This window comes from Gobio gobio (assembly GCF_949357685.1).
Source record: "Gobio gobio genome assembly, chromosome: 10".
Lineage (NCBI taxonomy): Eukaryota > Metazoa > Chordata > Actinopteri > Cypriniformes > Gobionidae > Gobio > Gobio gobio.
In genome coordinates this window covers 12,859,309-12,882,974 of record NC_137116.1, presented here as the reverse complement: position 1 = coordinate 12,882,974, position 23,666 = coordinate 12,859,309, and the positions used below count along the sequence as shown (strand labels likewise).

The following is a 23,666-nucleotide window of genomic DNA, read 5'->3' as shown; positions in this document are numbered from 1 at the left end:
GATAATGAAGAGAGACTGAAACCTGGCTGGACTTTGATGTCAGACAGGGCTCGCAGACACGCTCTCTTCCGCTCGTCTCCTTTAGGAATGGGCCTGAAATACGAGCAGAGAAACAGAGGAGATCTCGGCTTCAAACATGACATAAGAATGGAGGATTAGCGCCATCTTGAGACTAAAACAGGAGGGGTGTTCAGTGATGTTAGACATGTTTTCCAAATCAAAAGTGCTGTTGTCTATTCCCACAGGGTAAAGAATTGTCTTTAGGCAAAGGCTCAACAAACCAACAATTACAAAATAAACAAAACATGACATAAAACCCACACAACTTCTATAGAATTCATCTTAAAGTCCTATTTGACCCTTGTGCTGTTGAAAATCCTTTACCTAATCTCTCTCAGTGTGCTATATTATCACCTAGAGCCAGTTGTTCAAAAGCAATCGGATTGGATCAAATCTTGAAAATGGGTTGTTCAAAGAAAAATAAAAAAAGGATTCTGAGATCAGATTAGATCACAAAATCCAATCTTGGTTTTGATCTGGATCAAATCATCAGTTTGTGTTGGGATACCTTTGATCCCAAAAAATGAGGAGTATACTGATCCCAGCAGAAGGGTGGATTTCAGGACCTTTAAAACTCGTCAAAAATACAACATTTGTATTGTGTAAAATACACACACATTTTTTATTTTGCTCTTGATTAGTTTAACTGTTAAAGTAATACATTAGAAGTAGACATTAGGGTACGCCAATAAGCCTTTTTTGGGGGGGGGGAGATTTTGGCACCATAAGGTAATCCCCTAACACCTGTAAATATCAAACAAAAATATTACATTTCAGTGTTTTTTATCAATATTTTGACACAATCACAAGAGACAAACCAGTCAAAAGTCTCTACGCGAAACATTTCTGAGAGAACGCAAAAGCATGGAAATGTTTTTTTCCTCACACCATCTCATATTTTTTCCATCACCATGTCCCTTTAGGAGTTTAGGGGCTCCGTAGAGCACTAGTAATCCAGATTTGGTCATCTGAAAAAGTATGAATCTGGAACAGGAGGATTGAAATACCGGCACAAAGGTAAGATGGATGACCTGATCCTGGACAGCAAAACATGGGATTTCCAAATCCAGATCATTCTGATCCAGATGAAACTTTCTGAACAACTGGCCCCAAATGTTAGATTCAATATATTCCAATATAAGAACACTACCTAGCATTTTGGGAAAAACACAAACAGATGCTAATAGCAGGATTCCATTACTTTATAATGGCTGAGACGTTGGTGATCTTGTTGAAGAAGTCAAACTCGCGCTGGTAGAAATCTTTGGCTGGACCCGAGAGAGAACCCATGATCTCTTCGACCAAATGCTCCAGAAGCTCCCCGATGTCCGCTAGGAAACACACACAGAAGAAACATCAGCGAAGAGCTCTGCCCGCTGAGCGGATGTCTTGAAGAGCACTTACAGTCCTTCTGGTGTCCCTCCTCGTCTGTGTAGATGTTGGTCTTCATGTTCCAGATGAACTGATGTGCCAGAAGCTGAGACTTCTGTGCCGCCCACAGGATGTATTCTCTCACGTACCCCATCTACACACACACACACACACACACACACACACACACACACACACACACACACACACACACACACACACACACACACACACACACACACACACACACACACACACACACACACACACACACACACACACACACACACACACACACACACACACACACACACACACACACACACACACACACACACACACACACACACACACACACACACACACACACACACACACACACACACACACACAAACACGGTATATTACTAGAGCAATTAACATATCAGGGAGAGAATAAGGAGGCATGCAACTTGATTTACACCTTTCCAAATCTAACTTTGCACATGCAAATCATTATTTGAAAAGCAATTTAAAGTGCCCCAATTATGTTTTTGGGGATATTATCTTTCCTGTAGTGTGTAATAGAGCTGTGTGTGAATGTAAAAGCTCTGATATGTGCAGATAAATGAGTTTGTCTCCTAAAAGAGAGAGTCAATTCTGAACTGAAATGAGTTAGGTCTAACTAATTTGCATAAGGCCAGCCTGTGGTCTTGATTGGCTGAACAGCGTCTCTTTGCCCCGCCCTCAAACACTGTAGATGTATCTGAGACTGGAAGAGTTTGGTTGGTGTTGTTCATGTGGAGAAGACGCTGTTTTCTCACTTTGATGAGATTTATACGGTAAAACCCACACCATCGTTATTGTTCATATCATTGTGTATCAGGAGCTGAGATTCAGATATGATAATGAGCGTTTGGTTTCCGACCAATCACATCAGACTGGACCGTCTCTGACCAATCAGAGCTGAGCCTCTTTCAGAAAGGCGGGGTTTAGAGAGACTGAATCTTTGAACGAACCGTTTCTGACACTGTGAGAAAAGAGCTGATGCTGAATTGTATGAGAAAATGTACGTTTTTTGACCCTGGATGCATGCATATGAACCTTTAAAATAGCATAACAGGGGCACATTAAAGGACCCCCTCCGCAACATAATCTAACACTCATTTCAAATGCAAAGATGTCAGCCAATCACAACAGTGGGCGTTTTCACTGAAGTCTCACAGCAGACACATGGCATTCAGCCAGAGGGGTAATAACAGTATAGAAAAAATGCCTTTTATTTCTAAATTATGAAATTTTTTGATGTAAAAATCATACTAACAATATAAGTACACCTCAGGAAACATTATAAAATAACAGAAAAATGCCATGCCATGGGACCTTTGACTATTAATTTCAAACACACTATACCTTGTCATAACGGAGAGCCTGAACAATTTGTGGGATGTAAAACAGAATTGCATCCTGTTGAGCGAGAGTAAAATATAGGTTAATACAGACACTCAAAATGACTCGAGATAAAGAACTATGTGATGATGAAGGCGTACAGGAGGGAAGGAGCGCAGGACTTTGACGGCGTACTGTGCGGTCAGCGGATGCGGAGGATACATGCTGGAGAAGTACGACAGGCCTGTGGGAGGGTCAGCCGGAGCCCAACACAAGATGTGACTCAACTCAGGAGAATCCGCATCGATCGTGTGCCACGTCACCAAGAACTGCAGCGGGAAACACACACACATTCAGTCACCAGTGCAAACGCAACATCCCAGAAATCAAATGGTGTTACTGTACAAGGGAGAAACTGGAGGAGCTGTCAGTATTTTTTAGGGATGCCACAATTCTCAATATAATATTGAACCGTTCGGTACGGCATTCACGGTTCACGTTTTTTTTTCGGTTTTGCATTTAATTAATTATTTTTCTACAAATTCTATCATTTGCCTCCATCCCAAAACTGAACAACGTGACATACATTCACATCACAGGTTAGTGGTGGAGTTATACTCACGGAACACTAGAGTTATTCACAATCACGAAAGTTCATTATTTGCCGGCGTTTTAAAGCCTTGCCGGTTAAACATTTGCGTGCGAGGTTTTAACATGCGCTTTTCCGAGCGTGCGCACTAAACTTTGTAGAACGTGCGTCACTCTTTCACTTTCAAAACCAGCGTCTCTTCAGGGAACACAAATCAAGATTAAGATATGCTTAGAGCACTTCCCAGTGGACAGTATATAAAACACAAAGGAAAACCCCTACATGACATATTGCTTAATCATTTAACAGTTTTACCTAAAAATATACACTAACTTAATAGAAATTATTCTCATAAGAATTTTCCAACATAGTGATTGGAAATATTAACATGTTTAAAACTTTTTTTTTCAGGTACTAATTTGCTGAATTTACCAAATTAAAAAACAAAAGGACGGAAAGTCAAGGAACGTGGGAGCGTTTTAGTGAAGTAGTTTAACAAGACGAATCAAGTGTTGGGTAGCCTATGTGATGTTAACAGCTGTGAAGCGCTCTATGTATATGACAATAAATTAATAAAGCCTATAAGCCTACAGTGGAGAAAACTGCGAAAGTCGCTCTGTGTGTATATGTGCGTGTGTGTGTGTGGTGTTGTTAAAATGTTAAGAGGCGCATAGATTTAAGTTATTTCAGTTCTACAAAGGCAAAAAAGAAAACAATATTTTTACTTAAACTGTTGTCTTAATGAGAAAGAATGGAAGGAGCTAAAAATTAAATTCAGCACCGCCCATATAATTGCAAATTAAAAATTCAAATGCATTTGTTCTTTTGTGGCACTTGAAAAAATAATTTGGCGCCTAACTTTTTCCCCAATGGCTCCTTTATTGATATTTTTGTCTGGAGCCCTGACATAAATGTTATTGGCCATGACTAGATTGCAAATACAAATACAAAATAGACATTATTCATTAATTAAAAGAAACTATGAGACCGCGGACTCTGACCGCCGCGTTCCTTCAGCGCACCTGCAAGAGTTAGGCTATGGCCTTTTTACACCCGCTCACTTCATTCGTTTTCTCTGATCATATATCTATCATATTGTGAAGAGATCAGGAGTAAATATCTTCCGAAATTCTTTCGAGGCGGATTTAAATCCGATCACTCAGATGATCCACCGCTCCCACCACGCGCTGCGCGCTGTGCGCGAGTGCTGAAGGGGCACTACAAGAAGATGCAAGAAAAGACGCAAACGGCCACCAGTGAAACTGAAAGTAGCCCAAGGCTCAGAATCAGATGCTCCAGGAAAACCTCAGACAAACCTCCAGGAAACAAAAAATAAGACCCTAGACAATACAACATATTTGAAGAAAATGTAGTTCTGTACCTCACGTCAAATTAAATTAAATGTTGTCTACCCGTCTATTACTCGTTCATTTCCTCATTAGGTTGTGTTGGGTTCAAGATGTTCACCTTCACAGCTTCAGGAACGTCACTGACCGCTCCAGGATCCAACCGGACCAAGCGGGTCACTTCTGAGAATATGGCTTCGGTGTTCTTGAACCTGTAAAATATCAGTTTCAGTGCCATTTCATATCATTAGAGCACTTCATTCATTCCTGTAGCTCTGCCAAAATCATGGGTTTGACTTTCAGGGAATGCATGATGGGATAAACGTAGACGTTGAACACAGAAATATCCCCTTAAACGTCAGGCATGCAGTCGCTCACCTGGCTGGCAGCTGCAGGGCGAGATACGGCGCGATGCTCCACGCCAGATTAACATTGTCCTTCCACTGTTTCTCAGTCAGGCTGATGTATTTTGACCTCCAGTTGGCGATGCTGGTTTCCACTGACTGTTCGGCTGATATCTGGAGCTCCTGGCTTCCCAGAGGATTGTACCAGGTGGTCAGACGCTCCACCTCACTGGCCTATCAGCCAAAACAACAAAGTGCTCTTTTGGTTCAAACATACTACTAGAAGGCAGTTGAGGAGGAACTATGACAGATTAAACTCACACATGCCGTTTTAATAAGCTGATACATCCCTTCCTAATATTGTGTTGGTCCCCCTTTTGCTGCCCTGCTCAGCCCTGACCTGTCGAGGCATGGACTCCACTAGACCCCTGAAGCTGTGCTGTGGTATCTGGCACCAAAATGTTAGCAGCAGATCCTTTAAGTCCTGTACGTTATGAGGTGTGGCCTCCATGGATCGGACTTGTTTGTTCAGCTCATCCCACAGATGCTCGATTGAGATCTGGGGAATTTGGAGGCCAAGTCAACGCCTCAAACTCGTTGTTGTGCTCCTAAAACCATTCCTGAAGCATTTGTGCTTTGTGGCGGCGCATTATCTGCTGAAAGAGCCACAGCCACCAGGGAAAACCGTTTCCATGAAAGGCTGGACATGGTCTCAGCAATGCTTAGGTAGGTGGGACGTCACATCCAGTCACAGTCACATCCACATGGATGGAGGACCCAAGGTTTCCCAGCAGAACATTGCCTTCTTCCCATAATGCACCTGGTGCCATGTGTTCCCCAGGTAAGCCACGCACACACACCCGGCCATCCACGTGATGTAGAAGAACACGTGATCATCAGACCAGGCCGCCTTCTTCCATTGCTCTGAGGTCCAGTTCTGATGCTCACGTGCCACTGTTGGTGCTTTGGGCGGAGGTCAGGGGTCAGCATGGGCACTGGTCAGCGGCTGTGCCGCCCCATACACAACAAACTGAGATGCTCTGTGTATTCTGAGCCCTTTCTATCAGAACCAGCATTAACTTCTTGAGCAGTTTGAGCTCCAGTAGCTCGTCTGTTTGATCGGACCACACGGGCATCAATGAGCCTCGGCCGCCCATGACCCTGTGGCCGGTTCTCCACTGGTCCTTCATGACCCTGTGGCCGGTTCTCCACTGGTCCTTCATGACCCTGTGGCTGGTTCTCCACTGGTCCTTCATGACCCTGTGGCCGGTTCTCCACTGGTCCTTCATGACCCTGTGGCCGGTTCTCCACTGGTCCTTCATGACCCTGTGGCCGGTTCTCCACTGGTCCTTCATGACCCTGTGGCCGGTTCTCCACTGGTCCTTCATGACCCTGTGGCCGGTTCTCCACTGGTCCTTCATGACCCTGTGGCCGGTTCTCCACTGGTCCTTCATGACCCTGTGGCCGGTTCTCCACTGGTCCTTCATGACTCTGTGGCCGGTTCTCCACTGGTCCTTCATGACCCTGTCGCCGGTTCTCCACTGGTCCTCCATGACCCTGTGGCCGGTTCTCCACTGGTCCTCCATGACCCTGTGGCCGGTTCTCCACTGGTCCTCCATGACCCTGTGGCCGGTTCTCCACTGGTCCTTCATGACCCTGTGGCCGGTTCTCCACTGGTCCTTCCTTGGAGCACTTTTGATAGAGACTGACCACTGCAGACCGGGAACACCCCACAAGAGCTGCAGTTTTGGAGATGCTCTGACCCGTCACAATCTGGGCCTTGTCAAACTCGCTCAAATCCTTACGCTTGCCCATTTTTCCTGCTTATAACACATCAACTCTGAGGACAAAATGTTCACTTGCTGCCTAATATATCCCGCCCACTAACAGGAGATCATCAGTGTTATTCACTTGTCATAATGCGGTTATATTACTGTAATCTCACCAGCAGGGCCAGTAGGAGCGTTCTGCGCCTCATGAAGTATTTGTGCAGCTGTGTTCCTCTGTTCGTCTTCTTTGACAGACCTAGAAGAGAAAATTATTTAATATCCGAGTAGGTCATATGATTAAAGTACGGACTAAAGTACGCTAGCAGTAAAACGCTTTGGACTGAATTTTTGCTGCTCATAATCTTAAACTTCTACTGATCTAAAGGTACATGCTTGAAATTAGTTTTGTAGACAAATAGGCCCAATTTATATGCATGGATTTATTGACAAAACTTATAGAAAATGTAAAGCTCTAAAACAGAAAATTCCGCGGTTGAAACAACATTCCTTCTGATGTTCTTCATGTTTATTTGATGCTATGAATAAACTAGAAGGAAGAGATGATTGGTTCTCGAGCCGCTTGAACTGAGACGCTGCAACGATCACGACACATTAAAGAGACACAAAACGGTATTTACGGTTTAAATTTTTTTAATAAGAAGACAAAATGTGAAAGTTGAGACTTTGTTTCATATCAAAGGTGAGTGGTATGGCTTGTCTGACATAGCAACAGTAACTAAAGGGGGCGGATCTTTGTAACGGGCAATTAATATGAGCTCCTAACTTCTTCTGATCTAAAGGTACATGCTTGAAATTAGTTTTGTAGACAAATAGGCCCAATTTATATGTATGGATTTATTGACAAAACTTATAGAAAATGTAAAGCTCTAAAACAGAACATTAGAAAGAGAAAGAAACCCTGTGTGTGTGTGAGGACCTGATTTCTTGGAGAGTGTGGAGACGCCGCTGGAGAGCGGGTACGTGTTGATCCAGCCCTGATTGGCCTGTTGTCTGGAGCCCACAGCCGCATCCAGACTGCTCCTGGAGTCCATCACCGCCATCACAGACAGACTGTTCACAGACACGTCCTGAGGATCTGAGGAAACACACTGTTCATGGCTACTGAACAAATATCATGTCCATTCAAATGTACACTCACCTAAAGGATTATTAGGAACACCTGTTCAATTTCTCATTAATGCAATTATCTAATCAACCAATCACATGGCAGTTGCTTCAATGCATTTAGGGGTGTGGTCCTGGTCAAGACAATCTCCTGAACTCCAAACTGAATGTCAGAATGGGAAAGAAAGGTGATTTAAGCAATTTTGAGCGTGGCATGGTTGTTGGTGCCAGAGTATTTCACAATCTGCTCAGTTACTGGGATTTTCACGCACAACCATTTCTAGGGTTTACAAAGAATGGTGTGAAAAGGGAAAAGCATCCAGTATGCGGCAGTCCTGTGGGAGAAAATGCCTTGTTGATGCTAGAGGTCAGAGGAGAATGGGCCGACTGATTCAAGCTGATAGAAGAGCAACTTTGACTGAAATAACCACTCGTTACAACCGAGGTTTGCAGCAAAGCATTTGTGAAGCCACAACACACACAACCTTGAGGCGGATGGGCTACAACAGCAGAAGACCCCACCGGGTACCACTCATCTCCACTACAAATAGGAAAAAGAGGCTACAATTTGCACCAGCTCACCAAAATTGGACAGTTGAAGACTGGAAAAATGTTGCCTGGTCTGATGAGTCTGGATTTCTGTTGAGACATTCAGATGGAATTTGGCGTAAACAGAATGAGAACATGGATCCATCATGCCTTGTTACCACTGTGCAGGCTGGTGGTGGTGGTGTAATGGTGTGGGGGATGTTTTCTTGGCACACTTTAGGCCCCTTAGTGCCAATTGGGCATTCGTGCCCTGGATGTGCATCCCACAAATCTCCATCAACTGCAAGATGCTCTCCTATCAATATGGACCAACATTTCTAAAGAATGCTTTCAGCACCTTGTTGAATCAATGCCACGTAGAATTAAGGCAGTTCTGAAAGCGAAAGGGGGTCAAACACATTATTAGTATGTGTTCCTAATAATCCTTTAGGTGAGTGTATATGAATGCATAAGAGAAAAGTCTATATTTCAGGTCCTGTTTCTTTTCATCATTTTTAAATCACAGTTCATCTTAATTGGTCCCGTCATGTGACAAATGAGTCATATAAATATTCCATGTAGTCTCTCAATTCACCCTTCGCAGGCAGTTTGATTGACAGGCGATCTGACCAATCATAATCCACCAAATCCGCCATTTTGTCCGACAAAGCAGTCAGGAGAATTAATAGATTAACTACGGTGGACTTGAACTTGTAAAATGGCGTGTTCTGACGTCTTTCCGCGGTTGAAACAACATTCCTTCTGATGTTCTTCATGTTTATTTGATGCTATGAATGAACTAGAAGGAAGAGATGATCGGTTCTCGAGCCGCTTGAACTGAGGCGCTACAGCGTTCACGACACATTAAAGAGCTGCAAAACGGTATTTACGGTTTAAACTTCTTTAATAAGAAGACAATGTGAAAGTTGAGACTTTGTTTCATATCAAAGGTTAGCGGTATGGCTTGTCAGACATAGCAACAGTAACTAAAGGGCAGGGCTCGACATTAAGCCTGTTCACACACTTGTCCTTCGGACATGTAAATCTGTCATTCACTTGTCCGAGTAAAACATTTGCTTGTCCGGATTTTTTTTGTAAATATAATCTATTCTGAAGCAATATTCTCACCAGTGTTTAATCAGCTTTGACATATTTAAATATGCATATTTGTCATATTTGTACCTTTTTATAAAGGGCATTTTTCCATAATTTTATTAAATATAGGCTATGCTTCAGCTTTCCTTTTATATTCTTAAATTTGATCTATAAATTAAATTAGAATAAGACACTATATGCTGTTACCAATCAAATTAAATCATTTACACTGAAAAAATTACAACTGCATTTAATAATGTTATGAGATTATTTTAAATATTTTTGAATTAATAAGAAATGTTGGAAAGATGAAACTAAACCACCAGTAGGTGGCAGCAGGTGACCGTCTTAATGAGCGAGTCATTGAGTCGATTCAGTGAAACGGCTGAATCATTCAGGAATTTGGCGGTCGTTTACGAATAGGCCATTGAATCTTTGATTCAACCGATTCATTCAAACACTGAATCATTTACTAACACACACTGTTGCTGTGAGATGCGTTACGGTTCTGCTGTGATCTTTGCTTGGAACTATTTTCGCTGCTGAAATAGAACAAAAACAGCCCATATTGCATCTAAAATGTAAGTGACAATGTTAAATAATTGTTTATGGAACTGGCGTATGAAATCAGTGTCATTTTCAGTCGTGATGTATTCAGGAAAAACAACACTCTTGTTTGTGTAATGTTGCTTAACTGTATCATATGTTATAAATATAAAAACTACACAATTTTAACCGTGTATGTTAACTGAGTTTCTGTGTATGAGCGGCGCTCATTTGTTTTCGATTTTCTCCTCGAGAGGCTGCGCGAGCCTCAACAGCTCAACCTTATTAACGTCAGTTTGTTTTTTATTATCCGCTATCGATCTCCACTTAAACTGAATGCAGAATCATTCTTGCACTTTGGTGATTCCCTAGTTATTTTTTGTTTTGACGTTTTAACCAGGATACTTGTCCGTCGGGCAAGTAAAATTGTTTTTCACTTGCCCCTTCAAAAAATCCACTTGTCTCGGGCAAGCGTTAATGTCGAGCCCTGAAGGGGGCGGGTCTTTGTGAACGGGCAATTAATATGAGCTCCTAAAAACTGCATGTATAATAATGAATAAAGTTTGAATAGTTGAATAGTAACTTGTAGTTCGGTTCGCTTGGTTTATTCACATTGGCATTTTAACACCGATCCTACAGGCATAGGGATATGTTCACAACCCGTCGGCTTTTATGACGTATAACTGGGCCGCCCCTCCAAATCCCTGAGTTCAGGTGTTCAATCCCTTCATGGCCACAGGTGTATAAATCAAGCTCTAGGCCTGCAGACGCTTCTACACACATTAGTGAGAGAATGGGCCGCTCTCAGGAGCTCAGAGAACTCAAGCCTGTGCAATAAGTCCAAATATTATACGATATATTCCACGCTCAACTGTTAGTGGTGTTATAACAAAGTGGAAGCGATTGGCAACAACAGCAACTCAGTGGGGTCAGCGCATGCTGAGGGTCACAGAAGTCGCCAACTTTCTGCAGAGTCAAGAGCTCCAGACCTCCAAACTTCTGTGGCCTTCAGATGAGCTCAAGAACAGTGTGTAGAGCTTCATGAAATGGGTTTCCATAGCCGAGCAGCTCATCCAAGCCTTACATCACCAAGAGCAATGCAAAGCGTGGGATGCAGTGGGGTAAAGCGTGCCGCCACTGGACTCTAGCGCAGTGGAGACGTGTTCTCTGAGTGACCAATCACGCTTCTCTGTCTGGCAATCCCATGGACGAGTCTGGGTTTGGCGGTTGCCAGGAGAACGGGACTTGCCTGACTGCATTGTGCCAAGTGTAAAGTTTGGTGGAGGGGGAATTATGGGGTGGGGTTGTTTTTCAGGGGTTGGCCCCTTAGTTCCAGTGAAAGGAACTCTTAATGCTTCACCAAGACATTTTGGACAATTTCATGCTCCCGACTTTGCGGGAACAGTTTGTGGACGGCCCCTTCCTGTCCCAGCATGACTGACCAGTGCACAAAGCGTCTCCATAAAGACATGGATGAGCGAGTTTGGTGTGGAGGAATTTGAGTCCTGACCTCAACCCGATAGAACAGCTTTGGGATGAATTAGAGCGGAGACTGAGAGCCAGGCCTTCTCGTCCAACATCACAAATGCGCTTCTGGAAGATTCCCCATAAACACACTCCTAAACCTTGAGGAAAGCCTTCCCAGAAGAGCTGAAGACCCATCTTTTCAGCGGTGTTGTCCGCTTGTTTGGTGGCAGCGTTCACACTCAAATGAAGCGTACTAACAGAGCCACTGCACCAGGGTCGTTTTAATCCAACCAAAACATGCCAAGAGTGAACATGAGTGAATGTAAGGATGACATGTCAAAGACATTTGAGCTGAAGAGCATTCATATGAACGTCAGTGGTTACCTGGCGGGACGAGCTGAATGGCTGTGAGATATTTCTTATCTGACAGCAGACACGCGTAGAACTTGATGGTGATGCTGATGTCCTCGCGCAGGCGTTTCTCCGGCTGAGTGGGGAATCGTGGGGCCACACTGAAACACACACACACAACACATTCAGTTTGCTGAAAGACGAGCGACACACTTCCCCTGCTGGTGTGGATGTTCATACCTGAAGTAATCGAAGGCTGTGGAGTAGATCTTCTCTCTCAGGACATTACGGATGGTGGCATTGGTCACAACATCAGAGTGCAGAAGAGTGAGACCAAGAGTCAGGAGCCTAAATACACAATTACAGCACCAGTGGTTACATACAACAATACCACGTGTTAATATGTGCACTTACACAGAGGCGTCGCAATAGGGCAGGCAAGGCAGGCACTTGCCTGGGGCCCCGCATTTTGAGGGGGCCCCCGAGGGCTGCTCATTTAAACAATCAGAAATAGTAATATACACATGCAGCGACATCTCTGCATCCCCCTTAGTGGGGCCGCCCTCTCTCGTTACACTGCTAATGCTTTCACCACCTCGCATCGGCCGCCTTCTTCAAACTGTAGAAAATGCAGGATTTGATTTGTTAAGCATGAAGAGAACTTATCCGTCTGGTTTGGCCGTTCGCTCTAATGTTAACCTAGATAAATATTAGGGCTGGGTATTGACACAAATTTCACAATTCGATTAGATTTCGATTCACAAGCTTTCGATTCGATTTGATTCGATTCAATTCAATATTGATTATTTTAGATATATATCAGGTATAATAATATAATATTATTGTATACCTCTAACTGTAAAATTCTGTTCAAGTAATAACCGTCTGTATATTTATTCATAGTACATAGTCACCTGTAAATTCTGTTTATAGTAATAGCCATCTGTATATTTATTCATAGTACATAGTCACCTGTAAATTCTGTTTATAGTAATAGCCATCTGTATATTTATTCACTGTATATATTCATCTGTAAATTCAGTTCTACTTATAGTAATAACCATCTCTCTACTTATACATATTTATATATATTCAGAACATTTTTATGTCCTGCACTTACGCAACCATTGTATATATCCTGCACTTGCTGCTATTGCACTTCTGGTTAGACCTAAACTGCATTTCGTTGCCTTGTACTTGTACTTGTGTAATGACAATAAAGTTGAATCTAATCTAATCTAATACATGGCCAATTTTCTCAAGGAAAACAAATCTCTGAACTAATGTTGTAAACTATGGGAGTCAGTTGGTGGTACTACATTAGCCTACTAATATTGAAGGTAAAAATGAACTGATTTGTATACAAACACTTAAATTACACTAAATTATTTTAGTTTTTTATAATAATAAAGTAATATAAAGATAATATTAACTTTACAATTACATAATCATATTTCTACTCCAATTAGTTTTTTTAAATATAAACATTTGGCTGTATAAAAACTTGCCAGATTTATTCATAGGCTACATGCATTAAATATTGAAGAACATTAAACATGACAATCAATAGCCTATGTAATGTGGTGCGTATAATTAACAAAATTCTCTGACTAACAAGTTTATGGACACTGGATATGGTTTTTCTGAGGTAAATGACGTTACATGCCATTGTTTACTAGCCATTTTACTTACGTCTTTCTGCGGTTAAAACACTTGAGCTATTCTATGTGACATGATACCGGATTTCAGTAAGTTGTCCTTTATCTTTTAACACACTTTTAGATTTTAATTTTGCGCTGTAACTGGTATTAAGGCGGAAGAGAAGATCAGTTCATGTGCCGGTTCTCTTGAGCTGAGCTGCGGCAGAGCGGTATTTATGCTTTTGAATTTCGTAAAAAATAGACGTAATCTGAAATCTGAGACTGTGTTTCATATCAATAGCAATAAAGCACAAAGATTATTGCGATTTATTGGATGGGAGGCGCTACAATGTTTATTTCATTCATTAACTGAAAACAGGATGAATAATCGATTCTTGGGATTTAAGAATCGATATTGTTTTATAAAAGTGAGAATCTATAAATCAATATTTCTTTACCCAGCCCTAATAAATATGCGTTATTATTCGGCACATATCCAAGTGTTTGTGTGGAGTGTGGAAGCTGAAGTATAGCGCGCTTGCATGACATGAAGGCGCCGGCGCGGTCACTGGCATATTTTTTCCTGACAGCGAAAACAACTTAAAATACTCCATAATTTATGGTCATACAGAACAAACAGAATGCACGCTTTCTTTCTTTGTAAGTAAATGTATATTTAAATAGTTTATTAATCCTTTATACATCTTATTATTTAGACATATAGTAATAGTTACTCAGCGTGTTAATAAACGCTTTATTAAAATGTATTCCTACTGTAATTCATGATTAATTCAGGTAGTTATAAAACATTTACTAGTTGTCATTTAACTATTTCTGTGAGCTCATATAAAGTGAGGACTATTTATGCCTCGTAAAGCTTTTACAAAGGAGATATAAAAGGCTCAGTTCTCTTCTGCACTGCTGTTCTCTAATGTTTTAAAGTCAGTACTGTTTTGACAATGCAAAATATTTTATTATTGTTTTATCAAAATTTTATTTGTTGTATTTTGGCACTCCTGTAATTTTTATTCAGCAATGTTTACACTTTACAGAAATGTATTTTTATATCAGATTGCAGAGACGTAGTTTCATTTGACTGCAGTCATGTTTTCTGGCTCTCTACAGGAATATTATTTTCTATAACATTAAAGACGTTAATTTTAGATATTAAGTTACTAGTTGTATAGTCTCCATTTTTGCATTTTGAAATAAACATTTCTATGTGCTATATTCCTCTGTGTTGTGTTTGTTTCCTTTTTTATGTTAAGAAGAGAACTGAGCCTTTATATCCCCTTTGTAAAGCTTTACGAGGCATAAATAGTCCTCACTTTAGATGAGCTCACTAAAATAGTTAACTGACAACTACTAAATGTTTTATAAATACCTGAATTAATCATTAAATCACAGTAGGAATACATTTTAATAAAGCGTTTATTAACACAATTAGCAACTATTACTACATGTCTAAATAATAAGATGTATAAATACACATAAATGTACATTTAAATAGTTTATTAATCCTTTACTTACACTTTCTAAATGATCTGATGAACCACTGACAACTCTTAAATAACTGGTTTGTAAATAATGTAATACTTAATTTAGAAATGATAAATTGATCATTTATAAAGTATGAAAATACAATTATTAAACACATTATAGATATGCTTATAAATCAAGAATAAAGCATTTATAGCTGTATTTATAAACTGCCTATTAATGTCTATTGATGCTTTATAAATGATGAATTAACTATTTACTAATGCTTAATTAATGCTTCATTGTGTATAGTTATTATAAAGTGTTACCAACATATCTAGCCTATAGAAAGCTTGAAATGTGTACTTTTAAACAAACAAATTCAAATCGAAAACAAAATATTCTCTGGTTATGTAATTCGTATGAAAAGTGCGTTTCTCTCTAAAGGCGCGTCCATATGAGAGGCAGCATCGTCAGCTTGATCTCTCCAGCCGACACGGACTCAGAAAATACTAGTTTAATAATAAACAAATAAAATGTCTCCTTGTTTTTTTTTCCGACTCATTTATAATTATTACTTTTGCCGGTGCTTTTCGCCAGCGTGCGCGCCGCTTCCATGCACACAGTAGCTTTTATATTTAAGCAGCCTAATTAGCTAAAATGTGCAATTAAATGAACGACTAGTCCACTAGAAAAATCTTTAGTCGGGGGGAGACCTAATCAACACATTTACTTAGTTGCCATTATTTAATTAGTAGGCTAATTAGTATATCCCTCTCCTCTACATTAAATTAGTTTGAGTTAACGGCTAGTTGATAAACTAATAAAATAAAGATTACATTATAATGATAATATTTCTATATGCGGAGAATGGATTTTTCCTGTCACCACCACACAAAGCACCATTTTTAAGGTGACAATTGGTTATCAATATGAAGCTTAATGTATTTTGAAGATATTGTATTGTATCTTAAATTACGAAGATAAAGATGGACATTTTGTTAATTAAACAAAAAGCACTTTACTGTTTTAAAAATTAAAAAAAAAAATGTATTTTGACTACTTTTTGTATGTTGTAAAATTAGATAACGAAGATATATTTACATTAAAAAAAAACATTTAATAGGGTCTCATTGATTAATTTTGCCTGGGGCCCCCACTCAATGTTGGTTCGCCTCTGCACACACAGATATACAAGCAATAGTTTATGGTGTAAAGGCTGTAAAACATGGTCATGGTGTTTAATGCGCTTGACCTGAATCGGGGTCCTATAGCGGCCACATGGCGGTTCAGGCAGCTCTTGGGTCCGCCCACACTGATGGACAGCGCCCTCTGCAGGAGAACCGTGAAGATCTCCACCTGATCCGCACTGCAGTACTTGGCGATTTCAAATCTCTGCACTAGAAACTACACACACACACACACACACACACAGAACAAACATCGCTCATATGAGGAATGTAATGACACATGATTGATGGCTGTGTTCAAAAAGAAATACACTGCTGTCATGTCCTCATTACATCGTACGTTTAATTCTTGGATTATCATCTTTTAATCCATTTCTGTGTTTTGACGTTTGAATGTCCGATTAAGTGAGGAGTCAAAAAAGATGTGGAAAAACGTGCCAGGTATTATTTCCTGTACATCGGGAATTCATAATGTTATTGTTTATAATATCCTAATGCCTTGTAGTCACATTGAGAAGTTTAGAGCTGGATAGTTTAGATTTGATAACTTTTTTATAAACAATCAAGCAGTTGAGATGAGTGTATTTAAGCAGGTAAAGTTGGATGTACCTACAATAGTTGTCCATTTAAGTTAGTAATTGATTTTGTGGTGATATCTTCAATTATCTACCGTGATAAACCTAAGAACTATCATCTGATGTCCATCACTGGCATGATTCAAATGACACATATGGAGGTTTAAGATGTTGGTCATATATTAGTGCCATAACTTATACATAATAAACATAATATCTTTAGTCCCCTAGTGCAGGGAGTCTCAAACTGGGGTCCCATTCTAGAGAAAAACTGTAAAAAAAAAACAAGGTTAAAATAATAATAAAATAAATAAGTAAATTAAAGCAAAATAAATAAATGAATAAAAATGTGATTAATATAGTTATTAATCTATTAAATACAGTAGATGAAATTAAATAAAAAAAAACTAAATGTGATAAAGAATTAGATTCAAATTAAATAAATAAATATTTAACATATTTATATAGCACATTATTATAGTTAGCAGAGAAAAAAAATTTCACAGAAACTAAAACTATTTTTCAGTGTATATAAACAATTTAAATATATTTTTTTAAATATTAAGATAGATTAAAATAAATAAAAATGATTCAAAAAGTTATTTGGTTGAATAATTACCCCAAAAAGACAATTTAAAGTCATTATTGTGTTCAAATGAGAAGCATAAAATAGACATTACAAAAAATAGCTTTCAAATGTTTGTTGTCTTTTTTATTCAACATAATTTATTACACAAACGTTTAGGCTTACATGATGACAGAATTAATTTTTTGGGTGAATCATACCTTTAAAAAATTATGCAACTTTAAATATTATAAATCATTTGTATTTTATTTATAATATTAATTTCTCAGTGTATAAATTTGATGTTTATAAAAGATAGATTTTAGAATGGGGGTCGCTGTCCCTCATATGAGAATGATCATATTTGGGAGTCTGTAGCATCTAAAACATTGAAAACAACTGCCTTAGTGCTTTTCACGTTGTTGTAATATATTTGAACTGTATGGCCAGAAGAGATCTGGCCTCTGAAACCATAAAACTTTCTCAAAAGTGTTTTTCTCCATTAATCAGCATTAATTGGAGTTTTTCATTCCTTTGATTTGTCTTGCACACCATGTAAGGGTCAATGACATGACATGTATTTTTAGTGTCCGAATTCATTATTTTCCTAAAAAGAATTGTAATAAATGCATGTCATATATCAAATTCATCTACAATATTTCCTTTATTAGAAAAAAAATGCAATTGACTTTTTGAGTTGTGGTGTTTGAAAGAGCAAAAATGTCAGGTGGTGCGACCGTCCCAACGTACAATAAAAAGGTTCATTTTATCAGTAAAAGTCTTAAGCAAATAGTTTGGCATGATTATATGTTAAATTCCTTATAAATGATTCTCCAAATGTCAGGAGGAGTGACCAACATAAAAATGCCATTTATGCAATGTTACTTTAAGAAAACCATGTGACAGCTCATGACATCACACAGAAGACCCCAGAGGAGCCTTTGATGCAGTAACAATGTTAGACTCCCTCCCATAAATATCAGATAATCTGACATTTTTGAGTAATGATGAGGTTGATTCAACTTATCATGTCAGGTGCACGACCTCTGGAAAACTTTGAAAATGTGTTATTATTATAAAAATGTGTATTTGATTAAAAAAGTGTATGTATAACCTTGAGCATATGGTCAAACATTTGTATAGGTGTCCAAGATAACGCCTGTTAGATTTGAGTTTGAAATGTCAGGTTGTGTGACCAGCAAATTTACATTTAAAAGTATCAATTCCCTCTCCAATTGCAAAATGAAGTAAGAAATATAGCCGTAAACCGTTATATAATGTATACAGATAATTTTTACAGTAAAAAAACAAAACATAAAACCTCCTTATGGAAAATTGGGTGTTTGAACGCATAGAAAAGTGTCCGTTTATATGAATTGGACTAAAAGGGCAACACAAAGACATGGAAAAGGAACTTGCCATGTGATTTGCATTTCAGACACTACAATGATTCATATTTTAAATGAATATACAAAATGTTCTGTTTTGAAATGTTAAAAATCACAGCTTCATCGGAATGATATGAAACTTGGTGACTTTTCTTGCATTAGGTATGTAAACACACAAAAACATTGGGGTCATGATTCGAGCATGCTAATTGGTCGTAAAAAAAAAAAAGTAGTGTTCATTGTCTTCGGTCATAAATGACCGACCATAGGAAATGAATGGGAAATCGCCAAAAACACAAAAATTCACAGAATATTTATGTGTACAATCTACAAATCGGCCACAATGCTGAAAAAAGTACACAGCAGTGAAGGGGTGACACTCTAAAACATCAAGAGTGTGATATTGACTCATCCACTCACACACACACACACACACACACACACACACACACACACGCACGTTTGTTTTTGTGAAATGTGAGGACATTCCATAGGCGTAATGGTTTTTATACCGTACAAACCGTATTTTCTATCCCCTTACACTGCCCCTGCCCCTAAACCTACCCATCACACACACACACACACACACACACACACACACACACACACACACACACACACACACACACACACACACACACACACACACACACACACACACACACACACACACACACACACACACACACACACACACACACACACACACACACACACACACACACACACACACACACACACACACACACACACACACACACACACACACACACACACACACACACACACACACTAAACCTACCCATCACAGGAGACTGTGCAGTTCACTTTCTGTGAAAAAAACCTCATTCTGTGTGATTTATAAGCATTTTGAAAAGTGAGGACATGGGGAACGTCCTCATATTTCACCCTCTTTATGTAATACCCATGTCATTATACACATTTGTGTCTTGATATTTCACAAAAACATGCCCACTTATACACCAAACCTATGAAAAACTGAGCCTATGAACCACATTTTGAATGTTTTAAAATCACAGCTTCATCAGAATATGAAACTAGCATTAGGTATGTGAACACACAAAAAAATTGAGGGCATGATTCGAGCATGCTAAGTGGTCATAAAAAAAATACTCCCACTTGTGCTCTTCGGTCAAAAATGACACCATAGGAAATTAATGGGAAATCTGCAAAAACACAAATTCACAGAAAAAAAATCTATATTTCTAACAAAACAAAAAAATATCTAAACCTCTATAATAAATAGTTTTTGAGATTTTTTAAATATATATTCAAATCCATCAACAACAAAAAAAATTATTAAATGTGTTCAAAACAGGACTAGGGAATTCTCCATAGAGAGCTCTAGTGATTACACACATGGTTGCATGATTTCTTAAATAATTCCAACAGAGGGCGCTAATCTGCCTTCAAAAACAATTATTTTGAAGGCCTAGTCTCTATTTTAACCTGAAATACTGCAATAATTAAAATAAATAATAATAATAATAATTTTCAATGGCAAAAATAGACCATAATTATTGCATAAATATTAAAAAATACCATCAAATCATCTCAAAATACAAAATTAAAAAGAAAATAATATTATTGAAGAAAAATAAATTGCATTGGTTTTACTGGGCTGGAGGAAGATTCATTTTTAGGTGTCCGGTCACTTATGACCGCGAAGACAACCAATGCAACCCCTAAATGAAGAGCACCAGAGGGTTAATAATGAATTAATGTGATTTAAAAGCTGTAAAACCCATGTGAATCAACACCATATATTTTTTTGGCACATAAAAATGCATTTTAAAAGGGTTTTGACACAGACCTCGATCCAGAGTGAATGCGGTGTGACGTTGGGGGGACGGGGCAGCGGCTGACTCTCTTCTGAAGCAGCCAAAGGATCCGCCTCGGACTCCGTCTCAGAGAACAAGCCCATCTTCAGCTTGACGGTCATCTGCCAGGCGTCCGCCATCTCACGCATGAACTGCACACACACACACACACGCATGGGCGTCAGTTTGGTTTGAAATGTGCTGGGGACAGAGACGCATTCAGAAGTGCATTTTCAGAAGTGCTGGGTACATTTTTTTTTCTCTTTCGCGCAGGTCATGTTTTGAAAGACTATGTCCTGTAGCTTACTAATGTAAATAAATAAAAATGTCAGATGAGAGACATATTGCGGGTCTTATAGCCTATCTTACTCATGCCAACGAAAGCGCCCCGCGAATTCTTTAATATTTTTCATTTTTGCAATTTTTTTTACCACTTCATTATCAGAGTCCCACTGGAGCCCGTGTTTTTTTTATCCTCCCTATTACACATTAGTTACAGCCATTAAAATAGTTCAGTTTTGTTTTTAATGTCAAAGTAGATATATTTCGTTTTGTTTCTTTATTAAGTTAATTTAGAAAAATGTTTAAAGCATTTAATGTTTGTTAAACTAAAGTTTTTGCTTTTTAAAGTGAGTTAACCCAACACTTTAGCCTCTGAAATCAACACTTGACTTGTCTTGCTTATTAAATCCATAAAAAACACTTGAAGCATCGTTTAAACGTTTAGCCTATTATCACCACCATCACAGTAAAAAGGCATTTTTGACAAGATGAGGCAGGCAGATCGCAACGGCGCGCGCAAACAAAACGGGCTACACAATCTAAACAAATAATTAAAAATAAAAAACATGCTGGTTGTCTTACCTTAGGCTACACCTCTCCGCGAAATGAATATATATATCCAATCTTCAATTCCCGTGCTATATGCACATTAACGGAGTTCATGTCAACGAAATCAACCGATATGAGTATTTTATTCATCAGCTCTTTTCAACATCAAAGACCGCATTATGAGAACGAGCGACCTAAACACTGGTAAGAGCATTTAGTCTCATTAATTTTAATGAAGATGATTGTGCTTTTGAGCATCTAAAACGTAGCTTATTTTCAGTTTCACTTGTGGCAGTTTGCGTGTTGGCTTGCTTTACTCATTTGCGGCGATGCGTGTTGCATAGCGCCGTCCTATAGCCTAAAAAAGCCAGAAGCCCGGCCCGCGTCTGAGGTAGGCTATGACTGGAAAATTGGCCCGAAGCCCGGCCCTAGGGCGTAAAAAAGTTGGGGCCCGTCGGGCTCGGGCAGAAATGTAGGGCTCTACTTTGAGTAAGGCTGAAAGCGTCTTTCTTTTTAATACATTTCTTGAATGTTTCAATTACAGTAGGCCTAGCCTATAGATAATTATGATATTTGTGGCTGCACCGGGGTCCGTCATTACGCTAAATCATGAGCGGTCCATGGCACCTGCTACCCATGGCTGTTAAGAACTGCAGGCTACATCAATCCATCACAACAATTTCGTGTTATGGGCACTGCCACTGATACAGGCAGCGGAAGAGCCTATTTTACGGAGCTTGCTTCTGCTTTTCAAACGTTTTTACAACAAAAGATGTCGTTAAAACGACATAAGATCTCGTTATTATGAGAAAAGATGTAGTTAAAACGACATAAGATATCGTTATTACGACACAATTGAGTGGAAAAAATAATATGTGTGTGTCAGCAATGCTTCACCGCAAAATTGAACTCGAGGTTAAAAAAAAAAAAAAAAAATAGTGGTGGGTACAAAAGGACTCATGACGAAATCTGGTGGGTACGCGTCCCCCCCGTCCCCCCCGAAATCGACGCCTATGCACACACACACACGTCATGAACACAGCGTCCTCACAGCAGGTGATGCTGCTCTAGTGATGGTTACCTGGACCTCAGCTCCACTGCGAGCCGCGAGCAGCCATTCCCAGCAGGCGATGGCCGTCTCCATGCCCTGCTCCGTGAACATCTTCAGAGGAGACGCGCAGAGGTGATGCAGCAGCTGGAGATCGCAGTCTGGGACAGAGACGAGTGTGTGTTAGGGTTGGGCCATGTCTCCTAAATTGGCAGTTGACGATGTTTACAGTAAAACATCGTGATGGACGATGATATCGTCGTTTTTTTTTTTATTAATACAAATATATAATGTACTATATCTGTATTTTACCATCTCTTTACATAAATACTATTTTCTACTTAAAAACGATATAATTTCGTTATTTTTCTAACCCAAATAATGACTCATCCGCGCTAGGTTGCACGTGAGGGAAAAAAGTAGCTTCCTTCCACTTAAAGGGTTAGTTCACCCAAAAATGAAAATTCTGTCATTAATTCCTCACCCTCATGTCGTTCGACACCCGTCAGACCTCCGTTCATCTTCAGAACACAAATTAAGATATTTTAGTGTAAAGCTGATGCTGAGAAAGGCTTCAGATAGGCCTCCATTGGCATTCAGTACATTTACACTCCCAAGACCCATAAAAGGCACTAAAAACGTCGTTACAAAGTCCATCTCACCACAGTGACTCTACAATCATTTTACGAAGCGACGACAATAGTTTTTGTGCGCAAAAAAAATCTGAATAACACCTTTATCCATCTTGTTCTTGTCTTCCGTGTGTGCCTCCACGACGCATGCGCGAGAATATGACGCAGATCCGGCGTTCGGACACATGACCCAGAAGAGATTTGTTTACAAGCAGAGGAAGACGCGCGTGTCTAAGCTGTTGAATTCTGCATTGATCGTGCTTTAGGTCTCGGCGTAGTTCTCAAAATGGGACTAAAGTGTGCATTTCATGGATTCCCGAGCGCCGGATCTGCGTCATATTCTCGCGCATGCGTCGTGGAGACACACACGGAAGACAAGAACAAGTTGGATAAAGGTGTTATTTTGATTTTTTTTGCGCACAAAAACTATTGTCGTCGCTTCGTAAAATGATTGTAGAGTCACTGTGGTGAGATGGACTTTGTAACAACGTTTTTAGTGCCTTTTATGGGTCTTGGGA

General features: G+C 39.5%; 1 protein-coding gene across 1 annotated transcript in view; it reads right to left on the bottom strand.

Moving 5' to 3' along the window:
* The window catches only part of pi4kab (phosphatidylinositol 4-kinase, catalytic, alpha b), a 116,014-nt gene that overhangs the window by 17,069 nt on the left and 75,279 nt on the right, over positions 1-23,666 (bottom strand). Inside the window, 14 exon segments of the mRNA XM_079826739.1 lie at positions 23-93; positions 1,262-1,391; positions 1,465-1,585; positions 2,824-2,877; positions 2,961-3,128; positions 4,856-4,946; positions 5,113-5,312; positions 7,024-7,103; positions 7,785-7,943; positions 11,993-12,120; positions 12,200-12,307; positions 16,334-16,485; positions 20,631-20,789; positions 22,550-22,677. Of these exon segments, the coding sequence (XP_079682865.1) occupies positions 23-93; positions 1,262-1,391; positions 1,465-1,585; positions 2,824-2,877; positions 2,961-3,128; positions 4,856-4,946; positions 5,113-5,312; positions 7,024-7,103; positions 7,785-7,943; positions 11,993-12,120; positions 12,200-12,307; positions 16,334-16,485; positions 20,631-20,789; positions 22,550-22,677 (1,749 nt within the window).